Source organism: Podarcis filfolensis (genome assembly GCF_964270895.1).
Source record: "Podarcis filfolensis genome assembly, chromosome: 11".
NCBI classification, from domain to species: domain Eukaryota; kingdom Metazoa; phylum Chordata; class Lepidosauria; order Squamata; family Lacertidae; genus Podarcis; species Podarcis filfolensis.
The window spans coordinates 30,543,433-30,557,323 of record NC_139613.1 but is presented as its reverse complement, the minus strand read 5'-3'; the positions used below and the strand labels follow the sequence as shown (position 1 = coordinate 30,557,323).

At 40.8% G+C, this 13,891-nt stretch overlaps 1 protein-coding gene and 1 long non-coding RNA gene across 6 annotated transcripts in view; one reads left to right on the top strand and one right to left on the bottom strand.

Moving 5' to 3' along the window:
- Nucleotides 1–13,891, top strand: part of LOC310745259 — a 153,947-nt gene that overhangs the window by 68,992 nt on the left and 71,064 nt on the right. The gene's annotated exons all lie outside the window — the stretch shown is intronic.
- Nucleotides 1–13,891, bottom strand: part of RASGRF2 (Ras protein specific guanine nucleotide releasing factor 2) — an 87,784-nt gene that overhangs the window by 35,975 nt on the left and 37,918 nt on the right. For all 5 annotated transcript variants that reach the window (XM_083577354.1, XM_083577352.1, XM_083577351.1 and 2 more), the window contains exons 8-12: nt 12,877–12,986; nt 11,429–11,547; nt 4,517–4,677; nt 3,565–3,631; nt 1,383–1,519 (exon numbers count right to left, since the gene is read on the bottom strand). In XM_083577354.1, the coding sequence (XP_083433480.1) occupies nt 1,383–1,519; nt 3,565–3,631; nt 4,517–4,677; nt 11,429–11,547; nt 12,877–12,986 (594 nt within the window). The remainder of the gene's footprint in view (nt 1–1,382; nt 1,520–3,564; nt 3,632–4,516; nt 4,678–11,428; nt 11,548–12,876; nt 12,987–13,891) is intronic.

Genomic DNA, 13,891 nt, shown 5'->3' with positions numbered 1-13,891 from the left:
TTTCCAAATATCTGTAATGTGATGACAACCATTAGTGATTTTTTTTTTAAAAAATTATTAATAGAAAGGTGAAGTGTTTGCTTCACCTTTAATAGAAAGGTGAAGTATTTGCTTCAGGACATACCAGGTGGGGGGATTTATTACGTTTTTATGAATATTGAGCTTTTAAAAAATTATTTCAAGGGCAAATTCATGACTCAAATCCAATCCAAATATTTGTTAATATGATAAAAATGGAGGTGGGAGGGAGCCATCAGTAAGTTTAATTCTCATCAATTTCAGTACAAAGAGGAGGAGGAGGAGGAAACCAGTATATCTGGATATCCTGAAGGAACTTTGCTTTTTAGTTTTGGTCCCACCAATTAATCAGAGGCAAATTCTAATCTGTGATTAAAGCTTTAGTTGATTAATGTACCAGTTAAATAGATTAAAGGTTGCAGCACCAATCATATTACCAAAGCAGAGGGGAAATGAATGTCCCTTTGTTTGCTTTTGGCTTGCTTCACAAGCAGCTTACAGATCACAACTGAACTGTTCTCAAGTAACTAGTATGAGGCTTGCAACCTTACAGGAGTTACTTTAAATGTAATTGATTGTGTTTGCAATTAGCATTTTTTCATGAAGTCGGATGCTGGTATTCATGTGAGAAGGGGGCATGGTCTGCCCCTCATTTGAAAAAGGGTTCGTACTCCACTTCATGGCATTCCTAACCCAAAATCATCCACCCCTTCGAAGAGGTACACGTATTTTGTGCAGTTGGTGTAGCCTAATCTTGCATTGTCTCTCTTCTTAACTGTTTCTTCCTCCTTCACTATTAAAGTCTATTTATTTATTTATTTATTATTGATTTTATTGTTGAACTAGCACCAGTTCGGGACGCGGGTGGTGATGTGGGTTAAACCAGAGCCTAGGACTTGCTGATCAGAAGGTTGGCGGTTCGAATCCCTGCGACGGGGTGAGCTCCCGTTGCTCGGTCCCTGCTCCTGCCAACCTAGCAGTTTGAAAGCACATCAAAGTGCAAGTAGATAAATAGGTACCACTTCAGTGGGAAGGTAAACAGCGTTTCCGTGCGCTGCTCTGGTTCGCCAGAAGCGGCTTAGTCATGCTGGCCACATAACCCGGAAGCTGTACGCCAGCTCCCTCGGCCAATAAAGCGAGATGAGCGCCGCAACCCCAGAGTCGGCCACGACTGGACCTAACGGTCAGGGGTCCCTTTACCTTTACCACCAGTTCAACATGGGCAAGTTACCAATTTTTTTAGTTGAACCCCGGTCGCACTATTTTGTTACTGATACCAAAATATTCTATTTCCTACATATCAAGCCGTGAAATTATTATTGCATGCTGAGTAAAACATGTAATCTCCAAGAAAGTGAAATTACCTGACTAATGTCACTTGTCCAGGCTGCTTTTTCCTGCCGTGAAGGGGCTAACAGGACAATGGTAAAAGGAGGAGCATCTGCTGGTTCAACCACAATCTTAAAGTCAAGATGTCCAAATACTTGCCCAGAACCTTTCGCTTCACAAAGGGAGCAAAGAACAAAGCAATTACAGATGGAAATCTGAGGCGCATAAAAACTCAAGGCACAACACAGATAAATTTGTCCTGCATGCAACATCTATTTGTGTAAAGTGTGGCAAGACTCCAAAGAGTGATTTAGGCTCCTGCCAGGGCTATTCATTAGCACAGTTACTTTTTCTACTTTGAACACTGGATTCCCAGGGAATACCACAAACTGTTTATGATGTTTATGATTTCAGAAACGGCTTGCCATACAGCATGGGAAGCTGCTGATTGAGAAAAATAAGTTTAAAATGTTCTTCAGCTTATGAAACTAGCGCTTCGAATTCTAGTCCACGTGTCCCTCAATATGAAGTTCTATAGGGATCTAACACGAGCACAGAACTCCATGCAAATAACTCCATGCAAACCATCTTCCGCAGAAACTGCTGCTTGCCTTCTATCACTGTGCCATTGAGAGCGTGCTCACTTATGGCTTATGTGTGTGGTACGGAAGCTGTACTACCCAGGACAGGATGGGGTTGTGCAGAGTTGTTAAGGCAGCAGAGAGCATTGTTGGCTGCCCACTTTCCACCTTAGAGCAGATTTATGCCACAAGGTGCCATAGGAAGGCACTGGACATAGTAAAAGATCCATCGCATCCTGGTCACTGTCTCTTCGAGCTCCTGCCGTCGGGACGGAGATACAGGACGATGAAGACAAGAACGAGCCGTCTTAAGAACAGCTTCTTCCCCAGAGCGATCTCAGCCCTGAATGGGAAGCCTGGACTTTGAAAGTCATCTAATCTTCCTTGCTGTACTATACTGTATTGTTTTAATTAGTGTTTTTATGGAGCAGTCAAGTAATTTCGTTGTCCCTGAGAGGGGGCAATGACAATAAAGATATTATTATTATTATTATTATTAAATATACCCCATTTTTGTTTAACAAAGTTTCATGGATGCATCCCCACTACCCATAGAGAATTCTACCTTCCACTGAAATGACTGGGAAAACCTACAGCAATGGAAAGCTTAGAGCCCCAGTTTGTGCCCCAGGGACCAAGCAGTTTGCTCTTAATTAGGAAGCCACCAAAACCTCATATGGTTTCTTGTTTAGCAACTTGAACTGAGAGCATCATTCCTTTATATCTTAAGAGTTTAAATCCCACTGAGTTCAATGGGGCCAACTTGAAGGTATATGTGTTGAGACTGCAGTCTTAGTTCCTGCCGATCGCTGGATTGTGGTCTAAATCAGATATGATGCGATGACCCACCTCCCCAACATCCCCAATCTGCCCAACTTTCTACTGATCCAACTTCTCAGTTAAAAATCATCTATTCATATGAAACAACTAGGCACACTCCCGTTCCTTTTATTGCAGGGCTGGACAACCTTTTTTAGCCCCAAGGGCAGCATTTACTGGTAAGTATTGGGTCCCACTCAGACATACACATCTCTCTCTCTCTCCCCCCACCACACACACACACACACACCACAGTGAACCCACATGTATTGCAGAGAGATGTGCAATACAATCTCAGTGATCCCTTGTGTGCTCCCCTTCATTCTCTAGGTGATAGGCTCTGGGTAGCAGTCCTCCCTTCTTCCCTGCACCAAGCAGCTGGAGAGAGGAGATACTATTGCTGTGGAAACACAGCCAGATGGGTGGGGTATAAATAAATTAATAATAATAATAATAATAATAATAATAATAATAATAATACTGCTGCACCCCTTCCTGCTCTCCAGTCAATTGGCACTGGCAAGCAAACCCCTCTCAGCCTGCCAAACAGCTGCTGAGTATAGCACAGTTATGACCATCCCAGTCTGCCTTCCTCTGGTGGACCGAGGGAAGTGGTTTTGGTGGAAGCAGCAGTAGAGGTTGACCAATTTATGAGAGGCAGGAAAGGCTTGTGGTATGTAGATTTCAATCCTGTGTTTTCTTGGGAGCTGCGACAGACACATTATCTGGGGACTGTATTCATTAAATATTGTACAGAAAAATACACTAATGTTTGTGTAAACATTATAATTATATTAAACAGTTTGATATAACTTACAGTCATCATCATTCGTATCAGCCTCCTCAATTAGTGTGCATTCTATCAACGAGAGAACACCTCCTGCCTAGGGATATAAATAATACCTTTTTCAGGAATCTATTTTATCCTCTCTCCCCCACTTAAAATTATGCAAAATTATGCAATTTAATGTTACACAGTCTCCTAGAAAGGATTGTTCCAATAGCTGAACACACTTGCAAAAATCAAGAACATTATTAATTCCAAAAAAATGAAGATAAATTTAAGCTGCATGTGTTCCTTTTTCCAATTAAAATAATTCTACAGTGTATTAACCAACAGCAAATAAAATCAATTTTACTGATAGGATTAATGGCATGGCACACTCATTCATACCAGCCTAGCAACTCCATGGGAGAAATATGTGAATATAATAAATAAGGTATCCGAATCCCAAACAGAAAAACAGATTAATGCAGACCTATTTTTTTCAGATTTGAATACATTACAGTTTCGATCCATGTAGGGGAATAATTCAAGAAAAGTATTTCACTGTAAAGTTATACTGGAAGGCTATATCATTGGAAACGGCATTATATATATACAGGGCCAGTCCATCCATGAGCCACGTTAAGCCATGCAACCAGCTGGTTGATGAAGGCGTGCAAGGGATGGTGTGTCCCTTGCAATAAAATTGTTCCTGTAACATTTCCATGACCAGATTTCAATTTCAATTACCATTAGTTTAGAAAAGCTAACACTCTGTTCAAATTATAAGTTTTCCCATACTGAGATGGGAAATTCCAGGCAATTCTTGTGCATTGCCTCAGTGGCTCAATTTACTGAAATACATAAAATCCTTCATGTCCTAAATTAAACTACCATGCAGTAATGAAATGTAACATGTAGTGAGAAACACCAGAATTCGGAACTTTATGCTCTACATTCCACCATGCTAAACGTAAATGACGTAGCTATGAAAAAACTGTACCTTAAGTAGATGCAGCTTTCCTCCAGAGCTCCTTGTACAAATTAAAAAGTGTTTTGTAAATAAAAAACATTGTCTTTCTCCTTCTTTTTTCAAAGACAATGATCCCAGGCGAACTTTACTAAGTTTCCCCCTCTCAACGGAAGGTACTTGAATAAGAGTACCTAGTGTTTACAAAAGCAAATGGTACATTGTAAATATAAGATTAATAAGTGGAATCCTTCACATTCTATACCTCATTATCTATTTGATATTATGTATATCTCTCTTAGCACACCATGTGGGGAAGTAGAGATGACCATCTTAATTACACTGGTTTCACTAAAGTAGGAGTAGCCAGTGTGGTGTTTTCTAGATGTTGTGGCCAGCTCCCATCTTTGTCCAGGCAGCATGGCCAGGAGTCAGGCATGATAGGAGTTGTAGTGCAACAAACACTACAATGGGTTACCCTGCAGGAAAATGTTTGACTGTAATCCTGTGCATAGGCTGTTTAAGGCCAATGCACAGGACTGAAGTCAATGGAAGCTAAGCAACCTAACTGTAGAGGGCTACAGCATTTCAATTACACAAAAAGAATATCAATTGTAAGACAAAATTCAGCAAACAATTAAAAAAAAATTACTTCATTCATATTTCTTAATCACCCAATAACTAGACTCTCTGGGCAACAGCAAAAATCAATTTGCCTTTGCTATTCAAAATTACCAGTACTTATTTTCTCTCAGGATAACAAAGTAATGTAATTCCAACCACTGATCTTAAAGCAACCACCGGTGGGACTGTTTACTAAAAGTTTGTTTTATACATCTCTAAAACTTTTCCAGAAGAACAGAAACATTAAAATAATAATAAAATAATAAAATAATGACAAAACATTGATAATGGAAGTTCCTCCCATTACATGTCAGACAGATGCCGTCTCTACTGTTTGTTTTTTTGTTTTTGATACCTACTGAAATCCATTTTTCAACATGTCTTGTAAATGGATTTATTTTTTTTATCTCATTCTGTGGACTTGTCCTCACCAGAGGTTACTGTGTGTTTGCAGCTGTTTATTTGTGTAGTCCATATGACATTACTCTCAGACAACACCAGTCTTTATGCTTTTCCCTTGTAAATTTGGATTTACCCGATAACAGGGATCATCTGATAAATTGGGGGAAATTGCGGCCCAAATTGCTCCACAGATGGTTGCAGACTATTTGCTGCTCTCCTTTCTGTGTTCACTACTTGCTCAATGCTTTAATGCTGTGATCTTAACTATTTCTGGTGCACTCCTGAACAAATGATTTTTTCCCTTTATTTTGATCCCTCAGATTTGCCCAGAACCAGAAAACAATACAAGCAAACCACATTGAACAGAAATCTGAAAAGTGTGTGCTGAGAATTTACAATTGCTTTCCCTTCCTTTCCTGCAAGTAAAGGTGCATCAGGAGCGTGGCAATGTTTGGCACAGTAGCATCAAAAAATTTGCTGGCAGATACATACTAATGTTTAATTGTTTTTAAATCATTGCTTTTTTAAATATAAGTTTTCAGCAGGGTAGAGTGTGGTATAGTTCCTAGTAAATATGCAACACAGATCTTTTGGCATCCAAGTTATTCTCCCCATTTTTATGCACAGAAGTGGCATTTAAATCTTACTTCAATACTGGTGAAGGAGCAGCTTTCTATGCCACACCTGAGGCCAGCAAGCTAGATTTAGGGGGTTATGCTCCTCCCTGCATTCCCACATTTGCTTAATGGTAGGACTGGGGCCTGAACAGATTCTTTGTTTCTTTTTCTTTTTTGCTATAGCTATTGGAATAAAAATAATTTAACCATAATGTCTTCAAGTAGAGGGATAAAATACAAAGAAGAGTGACAGTTTGATTATATAATGGGATAAGTAGGTTTGTCATGGAGGCAGCCATTCTGTCAAAACAGGTACATTCTGAAAAGCTGAAAAGGCTTATGGTGGGGTAGGACCACTGCAGCATCATTCTGTTGGAAACCGCTGATCGGGGACTGCTGCTTCTCAGGTTGGGTCTTAAAAGGTTTTCCATTTTAAAGGAGCCATTTGATGAAATATCAGCCACTGTAATAGCTGAAAGGCAGCTTAGCCTGCATGACAGCAGCAATTATATTGCAATATTGAGACACAGAAAAAAACAACAACAGTGGGATGAGAAACCTTACTTCCATTGCCCAGAACCCTGAAAATATGTGCCCAAGATGTGTTATTTTAGTTCAAATGGATAATAACGGCCACCAAACAGTCTCCACATTGTACCAGAACAATTTTTTACTCATTTATGGCACTGATATATAGGTATAGGCCTAGCAAATTGCTTAGTTGTTAAGATTGCCACTTGGGGCCCAGATTTCTCTTGGGTCACTCCTACTAGTCAAAGGGGGTGGAGACTTTCTGATCCTGCCCTTTCTCTTACAGTGCTTGTGCCCTATGCAAATCTTCTCCATAATATTGGGAGTCTCTCTAAAACATGGTGGGAGGAAGTGGTGCCCAACTAGCAAAGGTTGCCTCCCCTCCAAAGAATTTTATCCATGATGTGTAATTTGTATTACTGCTTTTAATTTACAAGCCAAATGGAAATATATATATATTTAATTTGCAAAGGTACGATAACGATCTTCCAAACAAAGAATTAAAATCCCCCCACAAAGGACTTAAAAATGTGAAAAGACCTTAAATTCCCACAGCAGAATGGAAGTTTAAACCAAGGCCCATCTAATCTTAGGCTCAAAACTATATAAAGGTAAAGGTAAAGGACCCATGGACAGTTAAGTCCAGTCAAAGGTGACTATGGGGTTGCAGCGCTCATCTCGCTTTCAGGCCAAGGGAGCCGGGGTTTGTCCACAGACAGCTTTCTGGGTCATGTGGCCAGCATGACTAAAGTGCTTCTGGTGCAACGGAACACAGTGACAGATACCAGAGTGCACGGAAACACCATTAACCTTTCCGCCGCAGCGGTACCTATTTATCTACTTGCACTAGCGTGCTTTCGAACTGCTAGGTAGGCAGGAGTTGGGACAGAGCAATCGGAGTTCACTCCATCATGGGGATTCGAACTGCTGACCTTCCGATCGGCAAGCCCAAGAGGCTTAGTGGTTTAGAACACAGCACCACCCGCGACCCTAAACTATATCCATTAACTCAGAGATGAACCTGCACAAGCATGTTTTTAAACGTATTTTTGGGAAAGTTCATTCATACCCCTTGCATCCAAACTGCCTTAACTCAGGAGGGGAAACAGCTTTCTCTAGTATTGGGACTCAGAGCTTGAAATAAATCAAAACAAGTTTTGAACAAAGAGTACTGTAACAGGTGAGCTGTTAAGTGATTTTTCTCACTTTTTTTTAATAACATTGTCCAGAGCCCTGAAAATATGTGCCTTTGAGAATGCAATATTTCATTTTATAATAATAAAAAGGTACTATTAAAAATGTTGTTATACTATAGTTTATTAATTCACAGATTTTTAGGTAGACACACAATGCAGAATCAGACATTACTGAGGCATTAAGGCTCAATGCCTATACATACATATGTGGAAGTAAGTGCCTAAAGATGATGGATATTGCAAAAAGCACTTCCCAATGCAGGGCTCCAAGTGACCCACAACCAATGGATTCATCATATGTGCATCAGCCCCTGTGCATGCAAAATTTATATGCCAATGCTGTTTCTTTCTAAGCCAAGGGTCACTGGCTCACAAAGGCTAAACACACAGGCTAACTCAATCAAATAAGAATGCTTTAAGCGTGACACCAGGTCACATGAGATGCTGTAAAGGTGAATGTGTTTTTTTTAACGTGCCTAGAAATTATTTTAAATCAAAATGTAAACCAAATGAATGCAGTGAAACTTGCTTCCAAGTAAATACGCTTAAGACTACTTCACACACACACACACACACGAGCAGAAAGGACGTCTAATTCCATCTTCCACTCCTCTTAGCAGCATTCCATACACCCTCAAAATCTGTTTTAGGGGTTGCAGGAAGGTTGAGGAGGGGATGTCCCAGTGCATCAGCAGAAGTTCACTCATGCAATGTTGGATTCTGCACAATTTTGGCACAGATATGAGCAGTTACTCAGTAATAATATTTTAATACACAGAAGTATAGGCGAATGGTATACTACATAGAGAATTTACAGCATAGAGAATTTACACACAACATAATAATTCCATTTTTGTTTTTAAACTCTACTTACAACATGGAGTTAGTCATACAAGGAAATTCACACAAGGAAAGTAAAACTTTCTGGTCTTATACATTTCAAGTATAATTTTACCAATACATTCAAAAATATACTGCTTAGCTTCAGCAAAGTTGTGTGTTACCATGAAAGTGAGAAGTTATAAGACCAGCAATGCAATGTCTAACAAGAAATATTTAAATTTATATAGTTGTACATTTTGCAGAACAATCTGTTTCTCAGACTGAATGTACAAACCTATACTTATCTATTCTTTCTGTAAATTGCTTTGAGGTTTTATGACAATCAAGCGGTAATAAATCTTGTGAAATAAGTAAGATAAATACAGTGGTACCTCAGTTTAAGAACAGACCTGTTTATGAACCATTTGGTTTACGAACTCCGCAAAACCGGAAGTAGTGTCCCAGTTTGCAAACTCGGTCTAAGAACAGAAGCTGAACGGTGGAATGGCACCAGCAGCAGGAGGCTTCATTAGGGAAAGCGCACCTCGGTTTAAGAACGGTCTCGGTTTAAGAACGGACTTCTGGAACGGATTAAGTTCATAAACCAAGGTACCACTGTACGCTGAAGAAAGTCCCATTGATTTTAAGGAGGCTTTCTCCCTGGTACCTGTGTGTAGAATTGCAGTATAAGTGATCCAAAGGACCATCGAAAAGGGGTTGAGTTAGTGCCAGGTACACTGACTGTTGGTGCCAGTGCCAAGTCTTACACCTGTCACTTCCACAGCCATTTTAAATCCAGATCATTGGCAGATAATGCCCTACTGATCAGAGGAAAACCTTTGACAGCTGAGATAACACTTTAAATTCCTAGGAGACCAGATGAGGTCTCTATTGTTTGTTTTTGTATCAGCTGTTCAGAGAGCTAAAAAGAGCACTTAAAATGCATAAGCATCAACTTGTAGATGTGTGGAATTCTTCCAGCCATCAATAATATTTATAACAAGATCAAGGATTTGCCGTTTCTTTGTCATGTGTTGCTTTTTCAATATGATTTCCACAAGATGAGGATTTCAATCTGTGGCACTTTCAAAACTTCTGAAGCAGAGAATTGTTTTCAATCAGAACAGTGTGAAATTTTAAGATAAACACTGCCTGTCCTCTTTTTGAAAACAAGACCAAAAAAATGCAAGCTTCATCGAGTATATGACGCTTGCTCAGCGTGGTTGCTGGAAAACAGAGCTGAGCAAGTGGCTACAGACTTTCCTAATGGTGTTTTCCTACTGGTGTCAGTAGCTTCATTTCTCATTTTCTTCTTGGAAACTTTCATGGATCATAAACTGGGCTCACAACAAAACAGCCAACCAGCTTTGCCCTTTTCTAATATACTTTGTTCCATCTCCCATCCAACAGTCACTCAGCATTTAATCCCTACTCATCATGTTCAACTTCACTGGGCTGTCTTGAGGTTCCCCTTCCATCAAGTTGTTCTGGAAGGATTTGGTTTGTACTTCTGAAAACCTTTGGGTTCCCCCGGAACCTGCTGTTGAAATTTTGGCTACAGAAGAAGTGGTACTTGGGCAACTGAGGTTGATAAAAGTGTGTATTAGATAGAGGTAAGGAAACTATGTCCCTCCAAGGGGAAATTAGATTCAGTTCACATGAATTCTCATGAGAATTTTTTAATCCATAAATGTGCAGAGCTGAATTTTAGACTGGTGAAAATGAGAAACTAAGAGAACATAAATTGAATCCTTCCATCCCTATAACTGACATTGGGCCATGCTGGCTGCGGCTGATGGAACTGGAATCCAATAAATCTGGAAGGTGCCTGATGTACATTGTATTATATTCTGCTGTTTACACAGAGACTCACCAGAAGCTGAGTGGGATGGGAGAATGAACTTTATTCTGCACAGAGTAACAAGCTTCTCCAGCCAGGCCACAACTCTAACTCTCCAGGAGCTGGCCTCCTGGGTCACAGCTACTTTTCTTAAAGGGGGCTCGTGCCAGATATTTAGTTGAGAATGGGTACCCTACATATATGACTATGTTAACCTGCACTGCACATAGTTGTGTACCATAAATTCTGAGCTTCCACAAAAAGCCACAGGAGAGGTCTTCCAGAAGACATGCATGTCCCTGGGCATTTCAAGTATACCAGATAATGTAATACCCTCGTAACTTTTCTCCTACTCTGGCTCTGGCGCTGAAAAGACAATCTGAAGGGAATTTTTTTTATCAGACCGTATCATTTTGAGCTGTTCCTGAAGCACAGATGAAAAACGGAAACAAAAGACAGCTGTTTTCATTCCTCACAATCTCTCCACCATTTGACAAAGCTTCAAGTACTCCAAGTTTCTCTTGTGCTTTTGCCCGAATGTTGGCATCATCTGGGACTGCAACATCTATTGGCCAGACAGACCTATTTTCCATGTTGCTGTAGATAATTTCTGGTCCACTGAAGACGATAGTCCGGTTATTGTGTATGTTACTTTCCCACGGGTGCTTTACTATTATTGTGCTGCTGTTTTTCATGACCCCTAGAAAAAAAACAGCATAGAGGTGGGGCTCAGCAGCAGCCCAAAACTGTGGGGTTAATATTCATGAATTGTATCTGGACAATCGCACACTTTATATTGCACCCTTGCTATATATTGCACCCTTATTTTTCCCAATGATGCCAACATTAACTCTGGTTTTCAGCTATGCTCTCTTAATACTGTAGAAATGCATGCTAAAGAAAATGGTCTTACCTTGTCGTATAAAAGTTTGGCTGGTGTCCAATAATATATCACAACCCTCTACTATCATTCTTTCTATTGCCAGATTTTTCCGTATGTTTTCTGTGTCACTCACTTCATCATGCATCACTCTGTTGCAAAGAAAAAAGGGAATGTTCAGCTTCAAGAAATGAAGTGCATGCATAAAGCACATATACCGTATTTTTCGCCCTATAGGACGCACTTTTTCCCCTCCAAAAATGAAGGGGAAATGTGTGTGCGTCCTATGGGGCGAATGCAGGCTTTCGCTGAAGCCTGGAGAGCGAGAGGGGTCGGTGCGCACCGACCCCTCTCGCTCTCCAGGCTTCAGGAGAGCCCCGTCGCCAGCTCCGCAATCTCGGGGGACAGTGAGAGAGGCGCAGCGCACCTTTCCCACTGTCCCCCGACTTGGTTAGAAGGCTGGGGGGGGGGGAGAAGCCTGCTCCTCCCCGTCGCCAGCCCCGCAAAATCACGCTGTCTCCCGACCTGGTTTGGAGGCTGGCGGAGGGCTTCTCCCTCCCCCAGCCCCGCAAGCTCCCAGAGCGATGCCAAAGCTGCACGCAGCTTCGGCATCGCTCTGGGTCCCGTTCTGGGGGCTGGGGTCGGGTGTCGGGGGAAGCTCGGGCTTGTGGAGAGCTTCCTGTTCTGGGAGCTGGGGTCAGGGGAAGCTCGGGCTTCCCCCGCCCCAGCCCCGCACCTGGGGGGGGGGGGAAATATTTTTTTCCCTTTATTTCCGCCCCCCCCCCAAAAAATCTAGGTGCGTCCTATGGGCCGGTGCGTCCTATAGGGCGAAAATTATGGTAGCTTTCCCATACCTTATTACCTTCATCATGAGCAACTCTCTGCCAGGTCCCACCACCATGTGAGGCTAGCTAGGTGATAGCTAGAAAGTCTTTTTAGCATTGGAACTTGCATGTGAAATGCTTTCTCCAAAGAAGTTTGCCTTTTAGCACCACTCAAAGATTTTTAAAATATAACTTTTCTTTGTACTGCAGCATGCTGTACACCTAGTTTGTTTTTCCAGGTTGGTATGTTTGGTTATGTTCCTGTGTTTTAGGCGGATTTATTCATGAATTATTATTATAGCATTATTCTCTTAGGCAATGCTCTGTTTCCACCACTGGAGGTAATATGCTTCTGAATGCCAGTTGCTGGGAATCACAAGTGGGGAGACTCAGACTATTTAAATTTGGCTCAAGACCAAAATAAAATAAAATAAAATAAACCCCTATCAATAATTTAGGCGCAACTATGCTTACACAATGCAATGCTGGCCTTTGAGTGGTCTCTTAAAAGTTAAATTCAGCTCTCTGGAGACACTGCATGTTTATTTTTGCTGTGCCCAAAGATACCATAATTCAATCTTTTGAAAATAACACATTGATTTTGTAATCCACAGTTTCCGTTTTAGCCTCATATTCGTAGAACAAAAGGAGTCTCACCTTGAAAGCTCTTCTAGCTTAGATTTAGCAAATTCAAGGCTTTTTCTTTCTACGTGCTCATGCGGTGTGTGAGCCAGAAGTTCATGGAGGGTTATTATATATCTAGGAATCTAAAGATGGGTGAAAGGGGTTATCAGCAAGTTTATATGTAAAAGCACACTTGGTCTTTAAATAAAAAAATAAAATAAAAAGAAAATTGTTTTTTAAATTCTTTGCATTTATTTCCTTCTATCAACATAAACTCACTCAGCTAAAATATTTTCTACATTAAGACGAAATCTTCAGGATAAATAAGTAACTTGAAAAACTAACAGTAGCCCCAATTCAGTGGCAGAGAGTCTGTCTTCCAGATGTGCAGTGAATGCAGATGCACCCCAGTCTACACCATACTGTTCATCTAGGCCTCTTCAACTGCCAGGAGGTGAATGTGGATGCATAGTCCCATCTAGATCCATTAGTTTTTACACAGAATTAGTTGCTTGGACGTCAAACCGAACAGAGGCTTTCCTTTCCAGTTGTTCAACTAGTCTTAAATGTGTTTAACATGCAAAACCGATATGTCTATCATGAAGCCCATCAATCTCAGGCTACCAGAACACTTTATCCCATGATAAAATGAAAATCCTGGTGTGGGTTTGTATAAGGCTGGCAAATAATGGCTGCGTTTGGATTTAATGCCGAAAACTAAATCATGAAAACAAGCCTCAGTGCACCTTGGGCTTATACACTCTTTCCCTGCCCTCCTCATGAGGAGACTGGAAGCTTTCATTTTAATTTCAGACTAACTGAAGTGCATCATATTTTCTGGACCCTAATCTGTGGTTAATCTGAACTATAATTTATGGAAACATGCCCGCTCCATAAGGTATTGCCTGAAGTTGTCTTGTTTCAGCAAAGTATAGTTAAGACTGACCACAGTTTGTCTGGATTTCAATGACACAACAAACTGCAGTTAATTTGAAATAGAAAAAAAAGCTTCCATCTCTTCCTCGGGGATACACGAGAGGAGGGGAGG